This window comes from Azolla caroliniana, unplaced genomic scaffold, assembly GCF_043228905.1.
Source record: "Azolla caroliniana isolate FFs.n. ecotype wild unplaced genomic scaffold, voAzoCaro1.0.p SCAF_11, whole genome shotgun sequence".
Lineage (NCBI taxonomy): Eukaryota > Viridiplantae > Streptophyta > Polypodiopsida > Salviniales > Salviniaceae > Azolla > Azolla caroliniana.
In genome coordinates, this window is record NW_028230446.1 from 5590535 (window position 1) to 5617478 (window position 26944).

At 43.7% G+C, this 26944-nt stretch overlaps 1 protein-coding gene across 1 annotated transcript; it reads left to right on the forward strand.

Annotated features, from left to right (window-relative positions):
• The first annotated feature begins 19317 nt into the window (after positions 1-19317).
• Positions 19318-22036, forward strand: LOC147857641 (uncharacterized). Its single transcript, XM_087326656.1, has 3 exons — positions 19318-19499; positions 21517-21581; positions 21710-22036. Exons 1-3 carry the CDS (start codon positions 19352-19354, stop codon positions 21773-21775), a joined length of 279 nt encoding a protein of 92 aa, XP_087182782.1. The 5' UTR covers positions 19318-19351; the 3' UTR covers positions 21776-22036.
• The last annotated feature ends 4908 nt before the right edge of the window (positions 22037-26944 follow it).

Genomic DNA, 26944 nt, shown 5'->3' on the forward strand with positions numbered 1-26944 from the left:
TAAGAGGAATTCATGCAAGGATTGGGCTTGGTCGAAAAGATGTGGAAAGCATGGTTGAATATGATCAAAGGCAGAGCATTGTATCAAAGTGTGATACTCAGACTTGCGAACTTGTTTAGGGCAAAGTGTGCATAGCCGACCACTCTTATCACTTGTGCCCCAACGCCCTATTTCACATCGCAATGCATGTGAGCTAAGTCACATGGAAGCAATGGTTCAAATGGCAGATAATGGTATGGGCTCTAACATGTATCGATGTGTATGATTTCCCCGTTCCACAAAGAATATGGTTTTGTAGTTAGGTGCAACATGTGTAGTATAATGTGTGAAGCGTGAGCCTCCACATTTGTCCCATGTCATGATACATTGGAGTTGCAAAAAGGCCTCATTTACAGAGGAATCTAATGATGCATCATGAAGCAAGTGTCTCGCATCCCATCTACCAAACCATTTTTCTATATCTTGCATCCAATTGGAACACAAAATTTTGCTTTTATGCATCTTTTGAATCTTTTTGCTTGCTTCCCACACAATTCTAGGAAGTCGATGTGAGGGACTTTTTTGAACCTTAAGCATGTATTGAACAACCCTTTCCATGGCCAAGATCTCAATGGGAAGCGATCCTGTCTTAAGGAGGAGGAGGGTGTAGGGCGTTTGTTTCTTAACTTGTAGAAACTTTGTAAGAAAATGTTTTTGGACATTTTCAAACTCTTTCCAAATAGAGTTAGGGATGCTACCACCCCATACTTCCACCCCATAGAGAAGAACCGGTGTCACCAAAGTGTCGAAAAGATATTTCTTGAGAACCCAACACTTAATATCTCCAAGATTGCATGTGTTCTCAAATGCATAGTATGCTCGCTTACCCGCCTCTAAGCGGCGTGTAGCACATTCATTCCATCTATGATTTGAAGGAACTTCAAGGCCAAGATATTTGAAGCTTTCCACACATTCAAGTGGCTCATTTTTGTACATAATGCATGGTTTATCTCTTTTTTGGCTCTTCACAAGCATAATCTTTGTTTTAGAGCTATTGACACTTAATTTAGAATGCATGCAAATTTTTTCCAATGCCATCATAAGCTTTTGTGCATCTCCTAAAGTATTTGCAAAAAGCACTACATCATATGCATATAGAAAAGCATAATCACAACATTCCCAATGGCAACTTCTTCAACACATTCTTCCTTTGCAAACTTGGTAACCATTTCCAATTCATCAATGCATAGACCAAATAGTGTTGGTGAGAGTGGGCATCCTTGCTTAACACCAATAGTGCTTTTGAAAAAATCTGAAAGTTTATCTCTCATGCGCACACAACATATAACCTTCTCATAAATTCAGGATATTGCAAACATATATTCACTTGGCACCTCAAGTTCTTCCATTCGCCTCCAAAGATGCTCACGAGGTACTGTTGAGAGACAAGCTCAACATCGGCCGGATCAGCTGAAGAAGCCGAGGACCGGATCGGTTGGGACCGATCGGTTAGGCCGAGTGCGTAAACCGGGAGGTCGTTAGGAAAGATATTCCGTGAGGAATATATTTGGGAGTTAGTGTAGGAGCTCTTGATGAGCATTGAAGTACTGTTAGTACTTCGGTCAGTCCTTCTAGGACTTGTATAAAAGTGTTCACTGAGCACGTCTTATGTATAGACAGAGTATTATTGTTGAATAGAGTTCTTGTGTTCTCTCTCACTCTCTCTGTCTCTCCCGCGTATACTGCGTAAGCTCAAGCTCTCCATTAAACCTGAGTGTTCTTCCTTCTGTTCGGTCTTCATACCTGCTTCCGCATGCTACTTTTTACATGGTATCAGAGCGTGAGGGTTGAGAACCTCTCTGCAGCCGACACAACTTGACGAAGAAGAACAAGAAGAACGATGGATAGAGGCATGGTGAACTCGCTTCCAACAGAGAAGCTCGACAGAACCAACTACGCGTCTTGGTCCTACAAGATGCACCAATACCTGCTCGGGCACGGCTACTGGAGTTATGTCGAAGGAGCTAATGATGCGGCACCTGAATCGACACACAGAGCCTTCCCGTCGTGGGAGCAATTGGCGAGTAGGGTATTATACTGCTTCGCATCGTGTGTGGGCGAACAACTATTGAGCTATGTTCGGGATGCAAAGACGCCGAAGGGTGTGTGGGAAAATCTGAAGAAGATTTTCGCCGCGAGCACCACAGCCAGGAAGCTTCAGTTCCGACAGGAGTTGAGCAACCTACGACAACGCGACTTGTCGGTGGCAGACTTCACCTCGAAGATCAAGGATATCTGCGACTCCCTCGCCTCCATAGAGGTGAACATCGAGGAGAGGGAGATGGTCCAGATCTGTCTCGGAGGTTTGGCGTCGAAGTTCGGAGCGTTCCGAATGGCTGTGTGTACCCGGGAGAATACATCGTCCTTTTTCGACTTACAGTCAATGCTCCTGGTAGAGGAGAACCACGCGGGTGCGTCTACAAGCACGCACGCCGACAGTAGAATGTTGTACATGGAGGGAGATAGGCCCCGTGGACGTGGAGGACGAGGCGAGTCGGGGTGCAATGGAGGCGGCCGACGAGATCAAGGAAGAAGGCACCGAAGTGATGCCAACAGCAACTCCGGACCCTCCGGAAATAGGGGGAGTTGAAGCGATGAGAACCGGCAAGAGAAGGCCATCGCGGAGTGCTGGTACTATGGCAAGAAAGGCCACAGGGAAAGTGAGTGCTGGAAGAAGCGCGCCGATTCGGAGAGAACCGGTTCCGGAAACGGCTCTGGATATACCGACAAGGGAAATCGGCAGCGATCGCACTACGCCGAAGACTCCGGGAGAGCCGGAGAAGGGTCTGTCTTCGTGACGAGACACGAAGTAAACTCAATGAAGCAGACCACCCCGAGATCAGACGAGGTGTGGTACGTAGACTCCAACGCGTCAAACCATATGACGAGCCATAAAGAGTGGTTCTCGTACCTTGAAAAAAAGATACAACCTGGAGTTGTCGCAACTGGAGACGACACTACGCATCCGATCGTGAATGTCGGAGAAGTTCCCCTTAGCCATGTCGGGCAGAAAGGAAAACTCATGAACGTGTTGCACGTCCCGACAATCATGAAAAACTTGGACTTGGTCGGACAGATCGTCGACCAAGGGATGGAGGTTCGGTTTACACACCTCGGGTGCTTCATTGAGGAAGAAGGCCATGTGATTGCGCAAGGGTGCAGAGACGGGAGGATGTTCATCCTCGACTCCACTGACGGTGGCACCGCAATGTTCGCAAAGGGAAGAAAAACCGAGTCGGACATCGACTTGTGGCATAAGCGGATAGGCCACGTCAACTACCAGTGGCTTCAAGATCTGCAAACGAAATAGGTAGTATTCGGATTGCCCAAATTTAGTGGCCGAAAGGCACAAATTTGTGAAGCCTGCCAGCTCGGGAAGCAACACCGACTTCCTTTCCCAAACGAGCGAAACCGGAGCCGGAATAAGCTTGACCTTATACACTCCGATGTATGGGGGGCGGCACAAAACGTTAATCTTGGCGGGAGCCGATATTTCGTCTCCTTCATCGACGACCACACGCGACACACGTGGATCTACCTCATTGAGAGGAAGAGCGAAGTCTTCGACTGTTTCCGGGACCTCAAAGGGTTCGTGGAAAAGGAAACGGGACGAAAGATGAAGTGCCTGCGGTCGGATGGTGGGAAAGAGTACTTTTCTGGTCAATTCAACGGTTATCTACAACAAATGGGAATTCGGCGTGAATTCAGTTGTAGATATACGCCAGAGCAGAACGACGTGGCCGAGAGAAAGAATCGGTCGATTGTGGAAGCGGCACGGGCAATGCTGGAGGAGAAGAGCTTGCCCAAGTTCTACTAGGCCGAGGCGGTAAGGACCGCGGTATACATCCAGAACCGGATCGGAGACAAAGTGTCGGCGCACCAGCTATATTTCAGAACGAAGCCGAACTTGCGACACTTGAGGGTGTTCGGTAGCATTGCGTATGTGCATATACCGAAGGAGAAAAGGAGGAAGCTGGACGCAAAGGCCGAGAAATGCATCTTGGTCGGTTTCTCGGACGAGCAGAAGGGTTATAAGTGCTATAACCCTCGCACCAAACAAGCGCGTGTCAGCCGTGACGTTGTGTTTGACGAGTCCGCATCCTGGTACCAGCCCCCGACTCCGAACCTCGACTCCAATCCGAGCTTTGACGATGAGGTCAGAGAGGCCGAGATGCCTCCGAATGAGCCCGAAATCGAGACCCGCGATTAGAGTCTGATTTCACTCCGGTTAGGTGGACCGATTGGACGACTGAGTCGGTACGACCAGTCCGATGAAGAGCCGGTGAGTAATGGAGACTCAGCCGTGCATTCCCCGTGCAGGAAGCCGAGGAGACGGCTTACGCGCAAAGAGAAAGGGAAGAAGAAGGTGTCGGATTTCGACACGGATAGGAACGAGTCAGACCGACGCGAGTCCGACTCCGAGGGAACCGGTGACGGGTCTTTAAAGGTGAAGACCGCGTCGACCGAGAAGGCCTCGACATCGGCTAATGTGAGATTACGCCGATCTACCCGCCAGAAGAATCCTATTTTACGGTTCGGATACAACAAGTACATGGCGCATCATTATGCGTACATGACCCGTGTAGCGGAAGTGCGTGAGCCGGAGAGCTACGTAGAAGCGGCTAAAAACGCGAATTGGCGTGCCGCGATGGAGGAAGAGATGCACGCATTGGCAGAGAATGAGACCTGGGACCTGGTTGACGCACCAACAGGGGTAAAACCGATCGGGTGTAGGTGGGTGTACAAGGTCAAGTACAACACTGATGGCTCCGTTAACCGGTACAAGGCTCGGCTAGTGGCAAAGGGCTACGCGCAGAAACACGACATCGACTACGATGAGACGTTTGCGCCGGTCGCGAAAATGACGACCGTCCGTGTTTTGCTCGCAGTAGCTGCGGCGAAGGGGTGGCACTTACATCAGATGGATGTAAAGAATGCATTCCTGCAAGGTGACCTTGAGGAACAGGTGTACATGGTACAACCCCCCGGATTTCACTCCAGAACGAACTCCTCGGTAGTATGCCGACTGAAGAAGTCCCTTTACGGACTAAAGCAAGCCCCGCGTGCCTGGAACGTGAAGATCATGCAACAACTGCGTCGGATGGGCTTCGTCACGACAAAATCGGACTCTTCCCTGTTCATCCGGAAAGGTCGACTCGGACCGATTAGTATTTTACTATATGTTGATGACTTGGTCATCACCAGCGCCGACCTAGGTGAAATCGATCGCGTGAAGCTCCAGCTTGCGGCATCGTTCGACATGAAGGATCTGGGGGACCTTCATTACTTCCTCGGGATCGAAGTGATCCGTACCCCCGAAGGCATATTGATTAGCCAACGTCATTACGTGCTGGGTATGCTCTTCAAACTCGGGATGGCCGACTGTAAGTCTGTCTCGACTCCTCTGGACAGAACCGTCAAGCTTCGTCCTGATATGGGAAAGGTATGCGACCCGACGAGGTTCCGATAAATTGTCGGAAGCCTCGTATACTTGACCATCACCCGACCCGACCTCAGTTATCCGGTCGGGGTGATCAGTCAGTTCATGGCGCGACCTACCGAGGAGCACCTTCAATGTGCGCAACGCATACTTCGGTATGTCAACGGCACTAAGGATCGGGGACTGCTATATCGGACCGGTGCAGCCGCTCAGTTAGTTGGCTACACCGATGCTGATTGGGCTGGCAATGCCGCCGATCACCGATCCACGTCTAGATACGCGTTCTCCCTCGGGAGTGCCGCGATCGCGTGGAGCAGTAAGAAGCAGCCGACAGTTGCACTGTCGAGCACCGAAGCTGAGTACCAAGGAGCGGTTGTCGCGACATGCGAAGCCATATGGTTGAAGCGGCTACTTAAGGACCTACAAGAGGAGGTGTCAGATCCGACGACGATCTACTACGACAACCTCAGCAGCATCCAGCTCGCGAAAAACCCCGTTTTCCACGCACGGACCAAGCACATTGAGGTGCACTACCATTTCGTCCGTGAGCGTGTCCTTTTCGGTGAAGTCGAACTTCAGTACGTGGCGACGGATCGGCAGATTGCCGACATCTTCACCAAGCCTCTTGGTCTGGACAAGTTGCGGCAATTCTCAGGTGCGCTCGGATTGCATCACCTCGACGTGCCAAACTTGAGGGGGAGAACAGTCCCGAACGACCAAGCAAGGCAGCAGGAAAGGAGCGGAGACCGCGACACCACCGAGTCAGTTGACTCGTTTGTCGAGTTCGACTACTTCGGATCAGCTGAAGAAGCTGAGGGCGGACCTGCGGAAAAGTTCGGAAGAGGACAGAAGGGGAGCAGCCAAAGGAGAGAGCCGAAGCCAACCACGCATGGGGAAGATGACGCCATCGAGGGCGAGAAGACCGAAGACGAGTTGGAGATAGCCAACTCGGACGAGGGCGAAGACCAATCGGAGGTAGCCGAGTCGGTTCGGATGTTTGATTCAGATACGCTGAATCAACCGAGGCCCAAGCGGAAGAAAAGGCAGCAGGAGAAGCGTCAACACCCCAACAGCAGAAGAGCTGATAAGGGCCACATGAGTAGACAAGCCGACCGGAAGGGTTGAAGCGCGCAGAGTCGAACAGGTCGAGGAGCGCGAGCGAGGCGAGAAGCCAGGAGGAACCGGTGTTGTGAAGATCCCGAAGAGCCTCAAGTTGAGCTTGAGGGGGAGCGTTGAGAGACAAGCTCAACATCGGCCGGATCGGCTGAAGAAGCTGAGGACCGGATCGGTTGGGACCGATCGGTTAGGTCGAGTGCGTAAACCGGGAGGTCGTTAGGAAAGATATTCCGTGAGGAATATATTTGGGAGTTAGTGTAGGAGCTCTTGATGAGCATTGAAGTACTGTCAGTACTTCGGTCAGTCCTTCTAGGACTTGTATAAAAGTGTTCACTGAGCACGTCTTATGTATAGACAGAGTATTATTGTTGAATAGAGTTCTTGTGTTCTCTCTCACTCTCTCTGTCTCTCCCGCGTATACTGCGTAAGCTCAAACACTCCATTAAACCTGAGTGTTCTTCCTTCTGTTCGGTCTTCATACTTGCTTCCACACGCTACTTTTTACAGGTACCATATCAAAAGCTTTCTTGAAGTCTACAAAGCAACAATATAAACCTTTACCTCTAAGGCGACTTTCCTCCATTAATACTCGAAGGGTGATAAGGTGATCAATGGTGCTATGGTGTTTCCGAAAGCCAGCTTGTCCATAAGCTCTCTTACCATTTTTTTCAACCCATACACTTATATTTGATTCCATTATACATCCAAATAGTTTTGCCATTAATGAGCCAACCATGATGGTTCGATAATTGTTTACATTATTTATATCTCCACCTTTATGTAAAGGTTTGATCCAATTTGTAGTCCAATCGTACAACATACCATGTTGCAATGCATCATTAAACATATCTCTTATCCATATATGTGCTTCCTTTCCCATCCATTTGAGCATTTCAGCCTTTATACATTGAAGATCGCTTGCCTTTTGAGAGGCCAATTTCTTAAGCCCTATGCATATATCTTCAATGTGAAAGAGAACCATAACACATCATCTTTCCTGCAAGTACACATAATCAATATGTTGCCGAGTAGGCCTCTAGGACTCCAAGTACCTCAGGAATTATGGACTGGCAGGAAGCTAAATTAGACAAGCTTAGGATTTTCGGATGTGAGGCATACACCCTCATACTGAAAGATGACCATTGAAAATTAGAACCGAGGTTCGGGATATGGACCAGACAACAAGTTCGGATACTGACTTTGGGACCTAGAGCATAGACAAATCGTTCGAAGTTCGGACGTAGTGTTCAATGAGTTGGCTATGCACAAGACAACCGAAAAGGCCTATTGATGTCCAAAGGGTAACGTTTTCTAAAGTGCCAACCCCTCATGACGGCCCAACCCATAACACGAGGTCGGCTTCATGGGTAGCCGAATCCTCTAGCACCGACTCGGCACAACCGAACGATTCGGCTTTGGACCATCCGACATCGACACCGGATGCGACTAGTCCAATCATACCTCGACGATCCGAGAGACTAACGCAACCCCTGGAGAGGTACTCTCCTGGAGTCTTCTTCACGGATGCTAGTGAACCGACGTCATACGAAGAAGCATCGGCTTTAGCCGATTCCGCCGCATGGCATCTGGCAATGGAGTTAGAAATGAACTCCATTTGGGCAAACAAGACTTGGGACTTGGTCGAATTACCGAAGAATCGACATGCTCTTCCATGCAAGTGGGTCTATAGACTAAAAGAGACATCCGATTCAGCCACCCCAAAATTCAAAGCCAGACTAGTAGCAAAGGGTTTTCGACAAGAATATGGCGTCGACTTTGACGAGATCTTTTCACCAATGGTGAAAATGATGACCCTCGCTTTATGCTCGGTGTAGTGGCACCGAGAACTTGGAGCTGATTTAGCTAGATGTAAAAACGAAAATCCTCCATGGTGACCTAGAGAACGAAATTTATATGGAGCAACCGAAAGGCTTTGTGGTATCCAGCCAGGAACATCTAGTCTGCCGACTCAAGAAGAGTCTATATGGCCTGAAACAAGCACCGAGATAGTGGTATAAGAAGTTTGATGACTTCATCCAATCAATCGGCTTCCGAAAGAGTGATGAGGACCACTGTCTCTTCACCAAAACAACTCAAGATGGGTCACCCATCTTCCTCATCATATACATGGATGACATGCTACTCTCCGCCCGGTATGCCGGTGAGCTCGCCGAACTTTTTCAGCAACTGCAGTTGAAGTTTGCCATGAAGGACCTTGGTCTAGCACGACACATTCTCGGTATGAAAATAAACTGTTGAAATCAAAATCGATGACAATTGTTTCTGTCTCAATCCAACTATATCGGCCATGTCCTAGAACGCATCAACATGCAGTTGACCCCGCTCCCCATTAATGTTCGGCTATCTTAGCGAGATTGCCCGACATCCAGTCCGGAGGGGGAAGATATGAAGTCTGTATCGTATGCACTAGCAATCGGCTCCTTGATGTACGCGATGGTCGCGACACGACCAAACATTGCTCATGCCGTCGGAGTCGTCAACAGATTCATTCACAACCTCGGCCAATCGCATTGGAACGTAGTAAGGCATATGTTCATATATCTAGTGGGCACAAAAGACTATGGCATCTTATTTGTCCCAAATAACACTTTAGGCGTATTCAGATACACCGACTCAGACTTTGCCAATTGTGTGAACAGTCAAAAATCGACAAGTAGATATTGTTTCAAATTCGGCAATGGAGCGATCTCGTGGAAATCGAAACTTCAAGAGTGCACTGCCACATCAACAATCGAGGCTGAATACGTAGCCGTGTCCGACGCGGTGAAAGAGGCCTTATGGCTCGGTCGGCTGGCATGCATGTTTCAACAAGCCAAATCCGGTTCATCACAACGCCTCTAAGCATATCGACGTTCTATATCACTTCGTTCAAGACTGCGTCATTGTTACCGTACGAGATGTACGGGTGATTGATAAGTGTGATAAGTGAGAGCGAAAGATGTAATGTGTTGATATGTATGTGTGATTTTATACGATTATGAGTGTGAATGTAAGTGTGAGTGTGGTAGATACAAAGAGGTGTGAGTGAGTGACTAGGTGTGAATGCCAAGGGGGCTTGCACCCTTGTGGATCTACCCCTTTGTACCTATTTAACCCCTTATGGGGAATGAATGAATACATGAATAACCATTTCTCTTTCTCTCAATCTCTCTCTTGTCATCTCTCTCTTCTATCTCCCCTTACGTTGAACCCCCTTGGGAGGGGGGTGGAGCCATTCTAGGCACCACCCCCCACCCCGCAATGCTTCTCAATGCACATCATGCTATCACCCACAATGATTCTTATCGCCATCACCATTTCCATCTTCATCACTATCAATGTCATAATCAATCTCTCAATGCTTATCACCAATCATCATAAATGTTAACCCTAAAACTGACAACACCTTATGGCGACCACTAAGGCGACCCCCTTTGGAGACGGAGTCAAACAATAATACGCGGAGATTCGAGGCATAGTGACGATGATATGTGAGAGACGAGCAAGAAATGATGATGACATGCACCAAATGGCAACGACGATGTGGGAGAAGCAATGAAGATGTGCAAAAAAAAAAGAAAAAAATGGAATCGATGATGTTGTGCAAAAGGCGACAACAATGTGCGAAAGAAGTCCAAAATGGAAGATTAACTGCCGCATAATTCTACAACGAACTAATCTCTATATGCGTATGTTTTGTTTGGTCTGTTTTTGTGTAAATGTCCAAGAAATGGTGCCAAAGATGTACGAAAACAATGACAATGTTGAGAGGAAGTCACGGAATGAGGACGTTACGTGAGTGTGCGAGAATGGAAACGACAATGTGCAAATGTGCAGTTAACGACATAGTGCATGTGCCAGAAAGCGTGGTGTGAGAGACAACCAAAAAGACACAGACGAACAATGACCGGGCCGAATAGATGGTGACAGGCGACGGACAGAATAGCAAGGATGATCAAAAGGTTGCAGAGGCAGCCGAAAAGACACAACCGAACCGCAGCCAGAACGGCGATGGAGATGGACAGAACAAGCGGCGACAGTGCGGCAGTCGAAGAGAAACCAGACCTACGGCCGGATGAAGCAACGGCCAGAGCGGCAGCCGCTAGATCGATTTCCGGAATGCACAAAGACACATAACGGCCGAAGCGAGGTCAACGACCGAACGATGCAATGGAAAAGACGGCTGACGACGACTAGACAACGGCCGCAGCCGGAGTTGCCGGAATGGCTGAATGGAGCGGCAGCCGAACAGTGGTGCCAGCCGTACAATAGCTAGACAACAGCAACGATCGGAGGCGGCGACGGCCGGTAGACATTGCCAAGCCGCGACACATAAAAAGGAGCGGCGACAGAGACGCGGCCAGACAGCAATGAACGGTGCCTGGACAAGGCCAAGCGTCGAAGATGGAGAGAGGCCGGAATGGCCGGACAGTGGCTGGAATAGTCAGACAGTCGTCAGAGTGGCCGAACGGTGATGGCCAGACAACCAACAGTCGGAGCGGGGGCTGAACAGCTAATGACTAGAGACGGCCAGACATCAGCCGGACCGTCGACCAGACCGGGTGGACGGACGAACGGGCCGTACGACTGAGATCGTCAGACCGATGGTCGGACAACTATGGGAGAGTAACCGGACAGGCGGCCGGACGGGCCAGACGGACACAGAGATGGGAGATGAAAATGGTTGGACATACGAGCGGATAGCGGATGCCAGGCAAGACAGCAACCGACGGCCGGAGTGAACGGTAGGTCAGATGAAGCGGTGATAGCAGGACAAAGGGCGGCGGTAGCCAAAAATCAGCGGTCGAACAACGACCAAGGAAAGCAACGGCCAGACGATGGTCTCAATGCACTGTGGCGGCCAGATAACAGCGGCGACATGAAACCCTAAATAGACAGCCGGAGTTGCCGAAACGATGGGCTGGATGGCAACGGAGCCGGAGACAGAGAGCGAGTGGCAAGAGTAACCGACACGATCAGAATGGCCGGCCAGCGGCCGGAATGGCGAAACAACCACCACCACAGGTGGAGACCTGACAGGAGGCTGACGCGATACGTAAAAACAGAAAAGAAAGAGAAAAACAAGCGAAAGAAAAAGAGGAAGAGAAAGAGAGGAAACAAAAAAAAAAGAGAAAAATTAGGGTTTGCAGAGAGGCAAGAGTGTGAGAGGAGGAGACATAAGAAACGCCCTAACAAAATGAAACTAAAAAAAAAAAAAAGAGTGGGAGAAAAAGAGAAGGATAAAAAGCATCCAACAAATTTCGAAAAAACCTAAGGGCATGTGCAAATTTTTTAAAAAACATGAGGGTACACACTAGAATTTTCCAAACCGAAAGACACCAACGGAATTTCAAAAACTCATGAACCTAAAAGAAATGGACGTGATACACACGCGACTCACAAGATATAAAGAAGAACACACATACATACAACATTTTTTTGATGACCCAAATGATGTTACCGAAGTTCGTGAACCGACAGAATGGGAATGTTCGTGTCGATGAAGATTCGCTGGCCGACGGAGATGTTCGAGTCAAGCGCTCCGATCGAGGGAGTCGATCGTTGATGTTACCAAAGTTCGTAAGTCGACAGAACGAGAATGTTCGTGTCGCAGAAGAGTCGCTGACCAACGGAGATGTTCGAGTCAAGCGCTCCGATCGAGGGAGTCGATCATTGAGAGGACCGATGGAAATTCCGATCAAAGAAAAATTATGATCAAGGCATGTGGGATCGACGTGCAAGGCACTCTCCCACGGGCGTGCCATATTGTGTTACCGTACGAGATGTACGGGTGATTGATAAGTGTGATAAGTGAGAGCGAAAGATGTAATGTGTTGATATGTATGTGTGATTTTATACGATTATGAGTGTGAATGTAAGTGTGAGTGTGGTAGATACAAAGAGGTGTGAGTGAGTGACTAGGTGTGAATGCCAAGGGGGCTTGCACCCTTGTGGATCTACCCCTTTGTACCTATTTAACCCCTTATGGGGAATGAATGAATACATGAATAACCATTTCTCTTTCTCTCAATCTCTCTCTTGTCATCTCTCTCTTCTATCTCCCCTTACGTTGAACCCCCTTGGGAGGGGGGTGGAGCCATTCTAGGCACCACCCCCCACCCCGCAATGCTTCTCAATGCACATCATGCTATCACCCACAATGATTCTTATCGCCATCACCATTTCCATCTTCATCACTATCAATGTCATAATCAATCTCTCAATGCTTATCACCAATCATTCGCATTGGAACGTAGTAAGGCATATGTTCATATATCTAGTGGGCACAAAAGACTATGGCATCTTATTTGTCCCAAATAACACTTTAGGCGTATTCAGATACACCGACTCAGACTTTGCCAATTGTGTGAACAGTCAAAAATCGACAAGTAGATATTGTTTCAAATTCGGCAATGGAGCGATCTCGTGGAAATCGAAACTTCAAGAGTGCACTGCCACATCAACAATCGAGGCTGAATACGTAGCCGTGTCCGACGCGGTGAAAGAGGCCTTATGGCTCGGTCGGCTGGCATGCATGTTTCAACAAGCCAAATCCGGTTCATCACAACGCCTCTAAGCATATCGACGTTCTATATCACTTCGTTCAAGACTGCGTCATTTCAAGGAAAATTGGCCTCAAGAAGGTAGCTACAACCGATAATGTCGCAGATGGGATGACCAAGTGTCTTTTTGCGGATCGATTCCGATCCCTTCGGCACCAGATGGGCATAGAGAAGAATTGTTGGCCTAGAGGTATTTCTGGAGTAGTATGAACGGGGACGAGTCGGAGCATAATTATTAGTTAAGTAATTTTATAGGAACAGACATATCCGATTAGTGTGTTGATCTTAATGCTATTGTGTACCTGCCATTCTGTGCTTTAATTATTAATCTTACGCTGTCGCGAAAATACGACGAGGACACGCGAACTTGAGGCAGGACCCCGGGGCCTTCGACCAGAGGATAATCACATTCGTGTGTTTATATTTTTAACAATTAACGGAAAGAAGAAATTTAAGAATTTTCATTAACAAGTAGAAAGAAAGATTACAATTGATCCCAAGACTGGGATTACAAAAGTTTGCTAATGGAGATGGTTAGAGTAATAGATTAGAAGTGGAAAAATTTGGAATTATGAGTGATAGATCTTCCGTAGGGAAAATTAGGGTTAGGTTATATCAGTATTATGGCTTCCGTAGGGAAGATTAGGGTTTTTGAGTGTTATGGCTTCCGTAGGGAAGGATTAGTGAGAGTTATGGCTTCCCTAAGATAAGGGAGCTGAGAAGGAAAAGAAAATTAATTGAGATAATATGGAGAGCCCCCTAGTATAGGAAAAAAAATGGAATATATATGGTGTTCCCTATTGATCATATGCATGTCTACTTTTTGTTGCATGGCCTCTACTTTTAGTTGCATAGCTTCTTCTTTTAGTTGCATGGCTTTTTCTTTTAGTTGCATGCGACCGTCCACATGACCTTTACTTTTTGCATGCACTCCAACTTTAGTTGCTTGCGTCCACATGGCCTTTACTTTAGTTCTCTTCACTTTACTTTAGTTTGTCGCATGATCCAATCTTCCATCCGTCCGCGTCCAACTTCGTCCGATAGCCGATTCCGCCCGATCGGCGAATCCCGCACGGTCGGTTCCATTTTGCTTGCCGGCCGGTTCCGATTTTGATTGCCAACCGGTTCCAATTCCGATTTTGCTTGCCGACCGGTTTTGGTTCCGGTTTGCTTGATGGCCAATTCTGGTTTTGCTTGTCAGCCAGTTCCAATTCCAGTTTTGCTTACCGACCGGTTTCCGGTTTGCATACCGACCAATTTCCGGTTTTAGGGAATTTGGCCACCATCATCTATCAAGACAAAGTGGCCAAAGTGGTCTTAGCACAAATGAAAAATGAGGGAGCTCAAGGTGCTTATATAGCGAGGGCCTTAACTTTCATATCTATGTGGGATAGTTCTAATTTCCCTATCTTCTCAAACTTTATTTTCACATAACTTAATATGTATTTGTCCATTTTGTATATAGTAAAATGCGTTTTGAAGCTCTTGAGTATATCCATCTTTCTATAGTAAGCTACTAATCTAATCTATAATAATTATTTCATTATTTTTTTACATAGTGTGTGAAGATTCACACGACAACGCATGTTATAATTAATCAGAGGCTTATTGAGTAATTCGGAAGGTGTTCGTAAATAGTCAGATCAGAATCGGATAAACATTGGATAACATCCATATCCTAACCACCCCTTGGGAGAAGTGCTCTGGAACGGACACCCTATGTTTGTGGCTAAGTCCAGCCTATGATAAACAAGAATCAATCTGATTAAGTCGGACATTTAGGACAATCGACATTGACAGTTTGAAGCTCGGCATTAGTTCTTCCGACCCTGGCTGACTCGGCCTTTTGTTCTTGGATTTTGCTGATAACTTTGTATAATTTGTAACTCTTATTTATTCTTTTTATAGATTTTTGGTGTATACGTCCATTACGAGGGAGAGTCGAATACGGGTCTCTAATGGTCGTATTCACAATGTCCCTCTAGATAGTCTAGGTTTACGACATCTTTATAAATATGTCAAAGGGTAGTCGGGCTTTGTAATCTAGTTCAAAAAGGTTGTTGCTATTGTTAAAGAGTTGCCGCCTCCATTGTATTGTAACCATCTCTGAATAAAACGGTTACATTGTGTGCCTCTTTGTTTCTGTCTCTCCCTCTCCCTCCCTCTCTCCCTCTTTGTATCTTGCTTACACATGCTAACTTGGTGATCTTCATCTCATTGTGTTGTTGATGTTCCGCACTGACAACCTCAATTCCCAACAGATTTCTCCGGGGACTAGTGGTCGGCCGATCCGAGTCTACGAACAACCTGTTGGGAATATGAGACTGAATCAGGATGATTTAAACTTCAAACACAATTAACACTAGATGAAATCACAAGACAAAAATGAGAGTACACCAAAAGTTTTAATGTGGAAAACCCAAAGTAGGGAAAAACCACGGGATCCGTAGGTTCCAAACAACTTCACTATAATTTTGAGTACAATGGAATACGACCTCACTAGAGTGTATCTACCTCAAGGAAATGGCCTTGGTTTCAACCTTCACCCAATCGGGTGGATAGAATAACAAAGATTACAAGTTGAGTACGACCTCTCTAGGTTTTGACTAGAGGAAGGTACAAACCTCAAGGCAGTAGCCTTAGCTACACAATAGTGGGTACAAATGAGTACAAACTCTCTAGGTTTTGACTAGAAAAATGTCCTAGCCTCAAGGCAACAACCTTGGCTACAATCTTCACCCGATTGGGTGGATATAACAACAATAAGCACAAGAAATGTGCTAGCCTCAAGGCAACAACCTTGGCTACAATCTTCACCCGATTGGGTGGATTCAACAATGATAAGCACAAGAAATGTGCTAGCCTTAAGGCAACAACCTTGACTACGATCTTCACCCGATTGGGTGGATACAACAATGATAAGCACAAGAAATGTGCTAGCCTTAAGGCACAAGACTTGGCTACAATCCTCACCCGATTGGATGGATAAACCAACAAGCAAATAACCTTACAATTCTTCACCCAACTGGGTGGATAGAAAAACTAGCAAAATAGGAAACAAGAAAACAACACGATGTCGTGGCGTGGCTCGCCTAGCAGCGTAGCGTTGTGTAGACAATAAATATCGTGAAAGTGAGGAAGGAATCACTGGGATTATGGACGGAAGAGACGAAAGAGTAGAAATAAAGTAAATAGAGATCAACAAGATATGACAAGATAGGTATTGAATGATATTTGAAGGAATAAAAGAGATTTATAATTTTTTTGATGAAAGAGTTACAAAAGTGGTTGTAAGCGTTGTTGATCCTTCAAACTTGGTCTCACAAGATAATCGCTCTTCTCTTTCTTGATAGTAGGCCACAACAATCTTCACTTCAATATTTTGATGAAGATAAGGCTCGAACCGCCTCCCTCTTGTTGAGAGTTGACCACCACGATCGCCAAGCTAGAGCTCCACCTTTATGTTGAACTTCTTCCTTTCTTTCTCTATTTTATGGTATCTCTTATGTAATATATATTTGATTGATATCTCATACCTCTCCCTTTCATCTTCTCTTTCACCATTTAAATAGGTGCCCCCATGCATATGATGCATTGGAGGGTACAAGTCATGCATGTAGTGCATGAAATGCACGTGATGCATGATCGCCATTTGGCGTTCATGCATTACATGCGATGCATGATAGGCATCTCGCTCATTTGAGCTTTCATGTATGAAAAAAATATATGGCATAAGAATAAACATGAAAATATAGTTTTAAAAACAAAGGACCTAGCCTAATGGTAGGTGTGTTGACTTTGGTGTATGAGGTTGTGGGTTTGAGTCTCTCAAACATTATTGAATTTACAACATGTAACGTCGTTTTTATATCATGAAGCAAATCCTTTATTTTATATATATTATTAGTATAGAGTAAATGGTAAGATTTGAAAGTCATAGGGTGGGGTTATTGGTTCAAGTCCTCTCTTGTTTGTGTAATATAATATATTTATCTATATATATATATAGTATTTTTCTTTACATATATATAATATTATCATATGTGTTGTTAATATTATCTTTATATATAAAACATTATCAAATGTTATTTTAGTTACGTATTTATCTGATTATAGACTTTTAATGTGAAGCTTTCGTACTTCATGACAACGAAATGAAGGAACTTGAATGCGAGTAGATAGGAGATGTGTTATACAGTCGTGGTTCTCTGTCAGCACGACCAATCCCTCACAGGTCTTTATCTTCACTTCGGTAGAACGCTCTTCCGCTTGTTCTCACTCTTTCGTTTTTTGTTTTTCTCCTTGTTTCTGTTTTTGCTCCGCGTTCTCTGAAAAAATCAGGTCTCGCTCTCTTTCCTCCTCTTCTCCTTATTGTCCAATGTTTATATACCTATGTTCACACTCACACACACAGAAGACACACACCAAAAAACCTACAAGGAAAAAGGCATATGTATATATAATTATCACTTTTCTCCTTTTTGGCCCCACGCCCGTTCGGGGCTCAGCCGACTCCCAATCAGTTGAGTAATGCTCAACCAACTCCCAGTTGGCCCTTCGGGTCTCAGCTGGCTCTTCACGTTGTGGGCTCCACTTGAGTGGATAGACCCAACACAACCCCGTGTCATGCATGGTCGTGGCCCATTTCAAAGTCCTCTAAGGCTAGCCAATCCATCTTAGCTTTTAGTACCGACAGTCTACTATTGTTGCATGTAAACAATGGTGATGGGTATGGTTGAGTGGTTTTACTAGATCATCAAGGAAATTAACAATTGGCAACAGTTTGGTTTGAACCGAACATAATCACGAAGGCTTAACGGTTTAAATGGTTGGGTTCATGTTCAAGTTTTTTTAACGGTTCGGTTCGGTTTGGGGGTTGAATGGTTTGGTTCAATTTAGTTAAAACGGTTTGATGCTTTAAGGTTACTTATTGATTTTTAAAAAAATATTGTTTCAAATAACCTTTTCATTTTTAAGCCTAATTCTCATATTTTACGAAAAATCTTTACAACTTTGAAAAATTAAAATTTGAAATAATGAAAAATTTAAAGATTTAAAACTGAAAATTGAAAATTTTGAATTTTGACCGAACTTGAAAACCGAAACCGAACCACGAAACAACGGTTTTAATAGTTTAGTGGTTCAACGGCTTGGATTTTTTGTAATAGTTCGGTTTCATGGTTTGGTTCGGTTCAAGTTTCAAAATTTTTAAACAATTTGGTTTTAAACCGCTTTGGTTTTGACACTCTCGAACCAAACCAAACCAAACAGACCAAACCATTCCGGGCAATCCATAGAGAAAATGGAACAAGCAACTTGAGATGATGGTGTTAGGGATGATTGAGAGCCATGCCTCCATATTCACACAGAACACATGAAGCACATTAAACCAGTTTGGTTCTGACACTCTCGAACCGAACCGAATAGAAACATTGCCGATTGTTGAGGGCAATATGTCCACGCAGAAGAACACGGAACAAGCAACTTCAGAAGGTAATCGTTCAGTTATGGCAAGGGGTGAGTGCTGTGTCAAGCGGGCAGATGCATGATGAACGCTTTTCGGGGCCTTACGCAGAAGGAAAACACACAAATTGCGAAATATGCCTACCATAAATGAATTGCTTTGTCATTGTAGAAGGGCAAAACGGACTCACAAAGCATGTACTTGAGCTTCGAATTAATGTCTCTAAAAGTTTGGGGTACGCCCGCGTGTTTTTCGACAAGAACACTAAAAAGAACCTAATCTGGCTTTATGCAAGATATAGCCAAGGCACGTTCAAGCAATTGAAGGAATATCATTTGCTCACATAGTGTTTAGTTTAGGGATGATTGAGAGCATAGTACGTAAAATGCGAATGCGAATGCGAATGCACGTATGTTACGTATGGTTCATATGTACTATATCATTGAGAGCCATGCCTCCATATATTATATTCACACACACACACACACACAGAGAAGACACGTGAAGAAAGAAGCATATGAACGAACGAATGAACGAATGAATGAATGAATGAAGGCTTTCTTTCTGTGTCTTTGTAATGAACTTCTGTTCTGATTGATTGTGCAGAATCTTGAGAAGCAGAAGAAGAGGAAAGAAGAAGGAAGCAGCAGAAGACAGAAGGAAGAAAGAAGAAAGAAGAAGGAAGAAGAAGCAGCAGAAGAAGAAGAAAGAAGGAAGGAAGAAGAAGGAATGGCGTTGGGCGTGGTTGTGGGCATGGTTCGTGCAGGCCTGCGCCGCAAGCACAAATCGAGCCTCAACATCCTCACCTCCAAAACAGGGCCTCGCAACTTCTATAAAGGGAAAAACTGTCTCTCCACTGGTCGCCACACCAGCAAAGGTTTTTATTATCAAACAAACTCTCTCCTGTGTTTCTCTGCCTCGCTGTTTCCTTCTTCTTCTTCTTCCTATTGCTTTTATTATTATTATTCTTTCAAGGAAATGAAACGCCTTCATTTCAGTTCCCCTTATGTTTTCATAAAAAAAAAAAACGTTTACTCCTCATGAATCCAAGGAATGCATTTTTTTTTTCTTTTTTTTTTTTACACCATTATTTTAGGTTTAGGATTTTGATTTTGATTTTGGATGGGTCATGTATTGTGGAATGCTGCTCCTAATTCCTCCAGTGAAGACAATTATTTGCTTACTTTTCCACCGTTTTAGGTTTCATGAAGTTAATGGCAGTGGCATTTCATAAAACCTAATCATTTTCACCTTTTTCTGATGTGCACGTCCCCGAAGTTGAGAGGTTGCTTCGAAAAGGCTAGACCAGGTTTCCCTGTGAGTGTGGAGGAAGTACTATGATCTTCCTAGGTCACATGATCTTCATTGAGCTCAACTTTTATGTGAATTGTGCATAGTGTTCTTGACATATTGCACTTTGTGCGAAACTTGATTGTTAATGTATCAACAGAAAATCTATCCAAAGAATTGGTCGATCATTGTTTATAGTGAAGCTACTAAACTTGTTGAGGTGAGTGGATGGATTGAATATGCGTTGATGGGTGTGGATAACTTAAGAAAGACAGATAGATTGCTTTTATTATTGTGCTCAGAGGTCAAATAAGAGAATGTTGTGGGGTACGATACTAGGATGCATGACCTCCTGAGAAGTTTCTTTGCAAGTGCGCATAAGCAGCAGACAAGGAAAATTCGTTGTTCCATATTCTTATTGCTTAGGGGTTCACTTCATGCCCAATAAAATCATGTCATTTAGAATGACATGTTATAGGTTTCAGTATTTACATCTTTTACATGCAAGTCCTCTGATGGTTTAGTTAGCAGACATGATTATTTGCATCATTTTGTTGTGGCTTCACAAAATAGACTTCCTGAAAGACGTTTGTGTTAGATCTTTAGACGGCAATTCAGACTCTTATGGTTAACTTATGACTTTATGTTATATCATGAAAATTAGAAGTGTAATATATTGAAGTCTGAATTGACTAGCTTCTATAAATTGTCCCATCCAGATGGGTCATCCGGTTGGAAACAATAATCCAGAATAATAAATTGGAATTGCGAGTGCATTGGTAGTGAAAAAATGATCAATTGAATGTTTGATTACAGTGGTAAGGAGGTAAGAATTTTCCAGAATCGTTGGAATACATAAATTAGGCACTTACTCTTTGTATTTGAGATAGGTGAATAGCCAGAAGTGAACTGTTGGTCAAATCTTTGAAAGTTCAGAGGGATAAATCTTTGAAGTCATTGGATCGAGAAGCGGAGATAGGTGAATAGCCAGAAGTGAACTATTGGTCAAATCTTTGAAAGTTCAGAGGGATAAATCTTTGAAATCATTGGATCAAGAAATGGAGATAGATGAATAGCCAAAAGTGAACTATTGGCCGAATGTTTACTTAGTGTTTCAAGAAAGTCGAGAGGGATAAATCTTTGAAATCATTGGTTCAAGAAACGGAGATAGATGAATGGCCAGAAATGAATTATTGCTCGTTAGAGTTTCGAGAAAGTCCAGAGGGATAAATCTTCGAAATCAATGGATCTAGAAATTCGGTATCTAACTAGAGTAAGTGAGAGGGAGTGACTGAAAAAACCCATAATATTGCACTTGGGATAACCACTCTCCTCTAAACACGCTTTTGCACAAAGTAAAACATGTGATTTCCATATACTTATCACATTAAGCCACAAACAAATCAATTTCTGCTATTAAAATTTATTTCTCTAGCATTAGTTCATTCCACTCTTAATTTCAAAATTCTCATGGAAGTCTTGTGAATTTATTTGTCAATGGTTTAAAAAAATTCAATATAGTATCTTTCCACTTTCACAAAATAGTGATATTACAATGGCTTGGAACTTTTCTTTAATATCTGTGGTGGTGGTTTGGCTTTCAGGGAAGTATATCTTGATTGCAGAGAAACTTCCAAAATATGTTGTCCCTGATCTAACTGGATTCCCGGTATGGATAGCCCATGGATAAAGGGTTTTTGTTTTGTATCAGTATTCCTTTTTATGTTTGAATAAAGAGTTTGTTGGGTATATAATGTGATCATTGATATGCGGAAATTCTTTTCATGTTATATGTAGCTCAAGGCATATGTAGAGAGGAGCACTCCAAAGAATATTCTGACCACCAAAGAAGCGTCTTCATAGGCATGTTATAAAAATGGTTTCTTTTTATAGAAATGGCACCATTGAATGGATTAGGGGTACTAAAAATTATCATTCCAACTAAATCATTGGAATTTATGAGATCTAGACCCTTTTTAATTTTAGTTATTGATTAGTTTCCTTGCATGGGGGACCAAGAAGTTGTGAAAAGAATTGAAGTTTCACCTGACCTGATTTATGTCGGTGTTTTTTTCTTTTTGGATTGAATTTGTATGCAATATTGCAAAGGATTCTTCTAGTTTTTCTTTTTATTGCCTATTAAATGTTATTACATACATTTAATTGAAGGTGCAGAAACATTTGCACTTTTGTCACTTTAGATGCAGTTAAGGTGCCAAATTTGTTACATATTGGGTTTAGGGTTTTCATCATCAGCAGTGAATTGCTACTTTGAATTGCCTCAACCCATCCATGAATACTGCAGAATTATATGCTACATGAATAATCCTGTGTGATTGAATATGAAAAACACATATTAGTGTAGAATTTATCTTTTTCAACAACACTAATTGTAAAGCAATTGTGAGAATTTCTAGTTGGATATCAATGAATGGATTAGGGGCAACATTACAAGAATTAGAGGTGTAAGAGTCCATAGTGGATTGTGTCTTGATCTTGAGGGGATTTATAGTGATGAGAAATGCTATATTTTGTAGTTTTTTTCCTGCTCTAAATAATCCAGCAGATATGTGCTTTGAAGTTCTGCGCTAAATTATCAGGAGTATTTGCGATGAATGAATCAGGAGATCAGCAGATATGAATGAAGTGATATGTTTCCATTTCTTGGATGTATTATTTAATGGAGGTGACCTTACCTCGCAACCCCCAATGTGTGTCAGATTGTTTAGGAATAGCTCGTTTCTCCTAGTGCTTGTAATTGACTGCATTGTTTGGTTTTGCAAATGCTAAAACCATGCATAGATCTCACATAAATCATCCTACATAGAACAAACCCTCTCTTTTTATTACTAAACTATAAGTAAAATATAAAGATTTCCTATTTTACCAGGGATACGAATTGATATTTCTGAAAATACCTAGGGTATAGATGAAGTTAGGCCATAGACTACATGCTTAACTGTCTTCTTTAATGTGTTGCATTTTTGCATAAAGTAATGTGGATCTTTGTAACTATGCTTTTTTTTTAGATTTATCTTCTAACTTTTGCAGTTGGAAGCATTCTGCATCAAAAAAGAAACTTCAAAGGAAATGCATCTCCATCTCTAGAGGTGCACGTTGATTTTGTTTCTTTTCCTTCTATCTATTCATCAAAAAAGAAACTTCAAAGGAAATGCACCTCCATCTCTAGAGGTGCACGTTGATTTTGTTTCTTTTCCTTCTATCTATTCCTTTGAATATCTTGTATGTTTCTCGCTTAAACAAAGTCAGAACCCAAATAGAAGCAAGGAGCATCCTTGCTTTTCTCTAAGGTTGTTGTTTATGTCAAGGCCTATATATTACATATGCACATTATGGCCTTTCAACTATGTTCACACTCACCAAATGGCCAATGGTATTAAGGCAAGATACTAATAGAATTTAGAATTTTTTTTTTATCGTCCATAAAGAGGCTAGTTTTGACCTATGGGACCGTAGTATACATGTGTGCTTTCTTCCAAAAAAGAGGTATTCATACATTGGAGCACAAAGTCTCTATGCATTAACAAGGCACACACATATGAGCTCAACCTTTTAGGCGGTGTCTTAACTATGGTACTTAAGTTATCAATCTCTCTTAATATTTAAGGGGGTTTGGTAGGGGACATGTTTCAAGATTTCTACACTTGAGTGATTGTGGTAAGGGGCGTTGGTAGGGAACATGATACAAGATTTTTGCAAATGAATGGTATAGTTTTGGATCCTTGATTGGGGTTAGTGTTCTAGTACTTGCCTTTGTTCATGAAGAGATAATATAATCCTAGTATTGTGCTTCCTCACAGCCATGTTTTTTTGGGTGCATAGGGATTAGCATTTGCTTGAGATCTATTTTTATGTAATATTACCTAGCATATTATAGTACGAATTTCTTGATACGTTTCTCATCATACCAATGCTTTTGAGATAAATTCCTAGGAATGTGTTATTTGGACACACACACACACACACACACACACTCTTTTCACATGCACGCACGTATATTCGTGACTCTAGGTAACTCCCAAATGCTTCATTGATATTGTCCTAAGAGGCGTCTTCTTCATATCTTATAGACGAGCCCGAGTGTAATGAACTATCATCGATTTCAAACTCGCTCAAATTTCCAATCTTCCTCTTTTGTGGAATAGTTGTCAAATCTCTACTTATGTGTTGAACCATAATAAACTACAAATGTTGCATGATTTTCAATTTTTGCTTTGCACTTGAATATTCAATGTTTTTGGAGGGTTAGATGCAAACAACCAAATTAGTTTGGTAGAGTTAGATCCATGTAGCTAGGTTAGAAAATTTGGCCGAGTTAGATGCAAGTATGGGTTCTTCACGCATTAAGGCGGTGAGATGGGTTCAAAACATCATGAAATAGTTTAGTCCATATCTAGTGCATGTGCTAGAGCATTGAGGGGACCTTTACTTGTGTTAAAAACTTGGGCAAGGTTAGAAATTTGGGTTAGGTTAGATGCAAGTAATTGAATTAAAAAATTCGGCCGGGTTAGAAAAATTGGGTTGGATTAAATATAGGTAGTCAAGTTAGAAAAGTGGGTCGGGTTAGATGCAAGTACTCATGATAGAAATAATGTTCAGGTTAGAATATATGGACCGAGTTAGAAAAAATGGTTGGATAAGAAAATTGGTAGTCGGGATAGAAATAACAATGCATGAAATCACACGCTGTTACTAGATAATGATATGTTAGTGCAAATTTCCCACTATTGTCGAAGCGTTCCCTCCCCCATCCATTGCCAAGATTACCTCGCCTCACCTATTTAATATCTGGTAGAAAATAAACAAGAACATTGCGCACAAGCACACATGCTCGAAAACAATATGCATATTCACACACTAACATCCAAAAAGGGGTTATTATTCATGTGCACCCATCCAAGCGTTCCTACATATATCAAGTGGGACATTACTGGTGCACACATACACAAGTGAACATCACACACAACCCTTCATCAAAGTTGCCATCTTCCCCAAACCCCAACGTTCACATATGACACGTATTTTTGCGACAACATTGTATATAAAGATGAAAACAAATTGGGAGCAATTGAATGATTTCATGTGTCACAGACAAGTATAATAGAGCAAAGCGAAGACAAGACTAGAAAACAAGAGAGAGGAAAAGAACAAGAACTTAACTTATAGAATCCGTAACTGGTGTTGTTCACCTTGATTAGAATCAAGGTGCACCTGAGTATTTATACAAGAAGGTAGGGCTATGTAAGCCAACTAGAAATAGAGTATGCATGAGGATGCATGCAATAGAGAATGCATGAGAATGTGTGCAAGCTAGAAATGAGGGTGCATGCAAGCTAGGAACTTCCAATGTTCAATCTGCACTACATGAAGTTGGATTTGGTATAAGGAGGTATTGTTCGAGGATTTGGTTGACTCTTTCGGTTTGGCCATCAGTTTGAGGGTGGTGCGCGGTTCACAAGTTCACAGAAGTCCCAAATGTCTGTAGAAGTCGGCGCCAGAAGTGGGAGATAAATTGAGGACCTTGATAAGAAGTGACATCCTCAAGGAAGCTGTGTAATCATACGACATTTTTCAGAAAAAGGTTAGCCATCTCCTCCCCCGAAATGGTTTTCGAACATGGGACAAAATGAGCCATCTTCAAAAACCGATCGACGACCACTAGCACCGCGTCATGGTCAATGACCCAAAGAAAGTTCGGTGATAAAGTCCATGGAGAGAGATGCCCAAGGTCGACTGGGAATTGGAAGTGGGTGTAGAAGGTCGTATGGACGATGGTGAGCTGCTTTGGAGTGAGCACAAACGTCACAAGTTTTGATAAATTCTTTGACCAATTTCCAAGGTTGGGGCCACCAAAACCCCCGAGACAACAATGCCAATGTTTTCGCGACCCCAAAGTGTCCGACAAGAAGATCATCGTGGCAAGTTTGCATTTCTCACTTTTGGCAAAGAGCCTATATTCTCAGAGTTTGGTGAGAACCAGCTAGACGTGGTGTGTGTGCTCCTCCCAGTTCGAAGAAAAAACTAGGATGTCGTCAAGGTAGACGACCACGAAATGATCGAGATACTCTATGAAAAATATCGTTCATCATGTGCTGGAAGACCGTCGGAGCGTTGGTAAGGCCGTATGGCCTCACTTTGTACTCCAAATGTCCATAGTGCGTCCGAAAAGCCGTTTTCCACTCGTCCCCAAGGTTGATGCGCACCAAATTGTAGGCGCCCCGAACGTTGATTTTGGAGAAGATATGCCCAGCTCGGAGTCGATTACGCACCGTAATTTTGTTGAGACCCCGATAATCCACAGATAAGCGTAAGGAGTCGTTCTTCTTCTTAACAAATAAGATTGGTGCCCCGACCAGTGATTTGGATGGTTGAATGAAGCCCTTTGCAAGATTCTTAGCCATATATGTGCGGAGAGCCTCAAGTTCGAGTTAAGATAACCCATAGATAGGATCGAATGGGGGGATGCTTGCCAGCTTTGAGTTCGATTGGGCAATCATAGGGGCGATGAGCCGGTAACCGATCGACATTCCGCTCTTCGAAGATGTCGAAAAAGTTGCTATATCGGACGGGTAAATTGTTGGCAGGAATGGTGATGTCCCCTAACACAACGGCAAGTGTAGCGACCAAACCGGACTCGACCACAACGGAATCAAGAGAGTGTTGTGACCTAGCAGGAATTGGCCTTACTGGAAAAGTGATGGAGCGGTTACACCAATCCACTGTCGGATTGTGTATCTCCAACCAAGATAGCCCCAACACAATCGGATTTCGGGGCGTTGCGATGAGGTAGAACGTGAGTTCCTCTTGATGCGCCCTGACTTGAAGTACCAATGGGATAGTGGCTTCGGTAACCGCCCTCGAAGAGAGAACTCGACCGTCGATCGCCTCAACAGATATGGGTTATGATGTGCAGACGGTAGGGATATTATATGTGCAGACAAACGATTTATCGATAAAGCAAGTAGATTATTCGGAGTCGAGCAAGGCATGAGAATGTATTGAAGTCGAACC

Excerpts from the sequence above, each read along its gene's own strand:
- LOC147857641 (XM_087326656.1), top strand. The coding sequence starts at position 19,352 with ATGGCGTTGGGCGTGGTTGTGGGCATGGTTCGTGCAGGCCTGCGCCGC. Across the intron at positions 19,500-21,516 it reads TGGTCGCCACACCAGCAAAG|GGAAGTATATCTTGATTGCA; the intron begins GTTTTTATTATC and ends TTTGGCTTTCAG. Across the intron at positions 21,582-21,709 it reads CTGATCTAACTGGATTCCCG|CTCAAGGCATATGTAGAGAG; the intron begins GTATGGATAGCC and ends TGTTATATGTAG.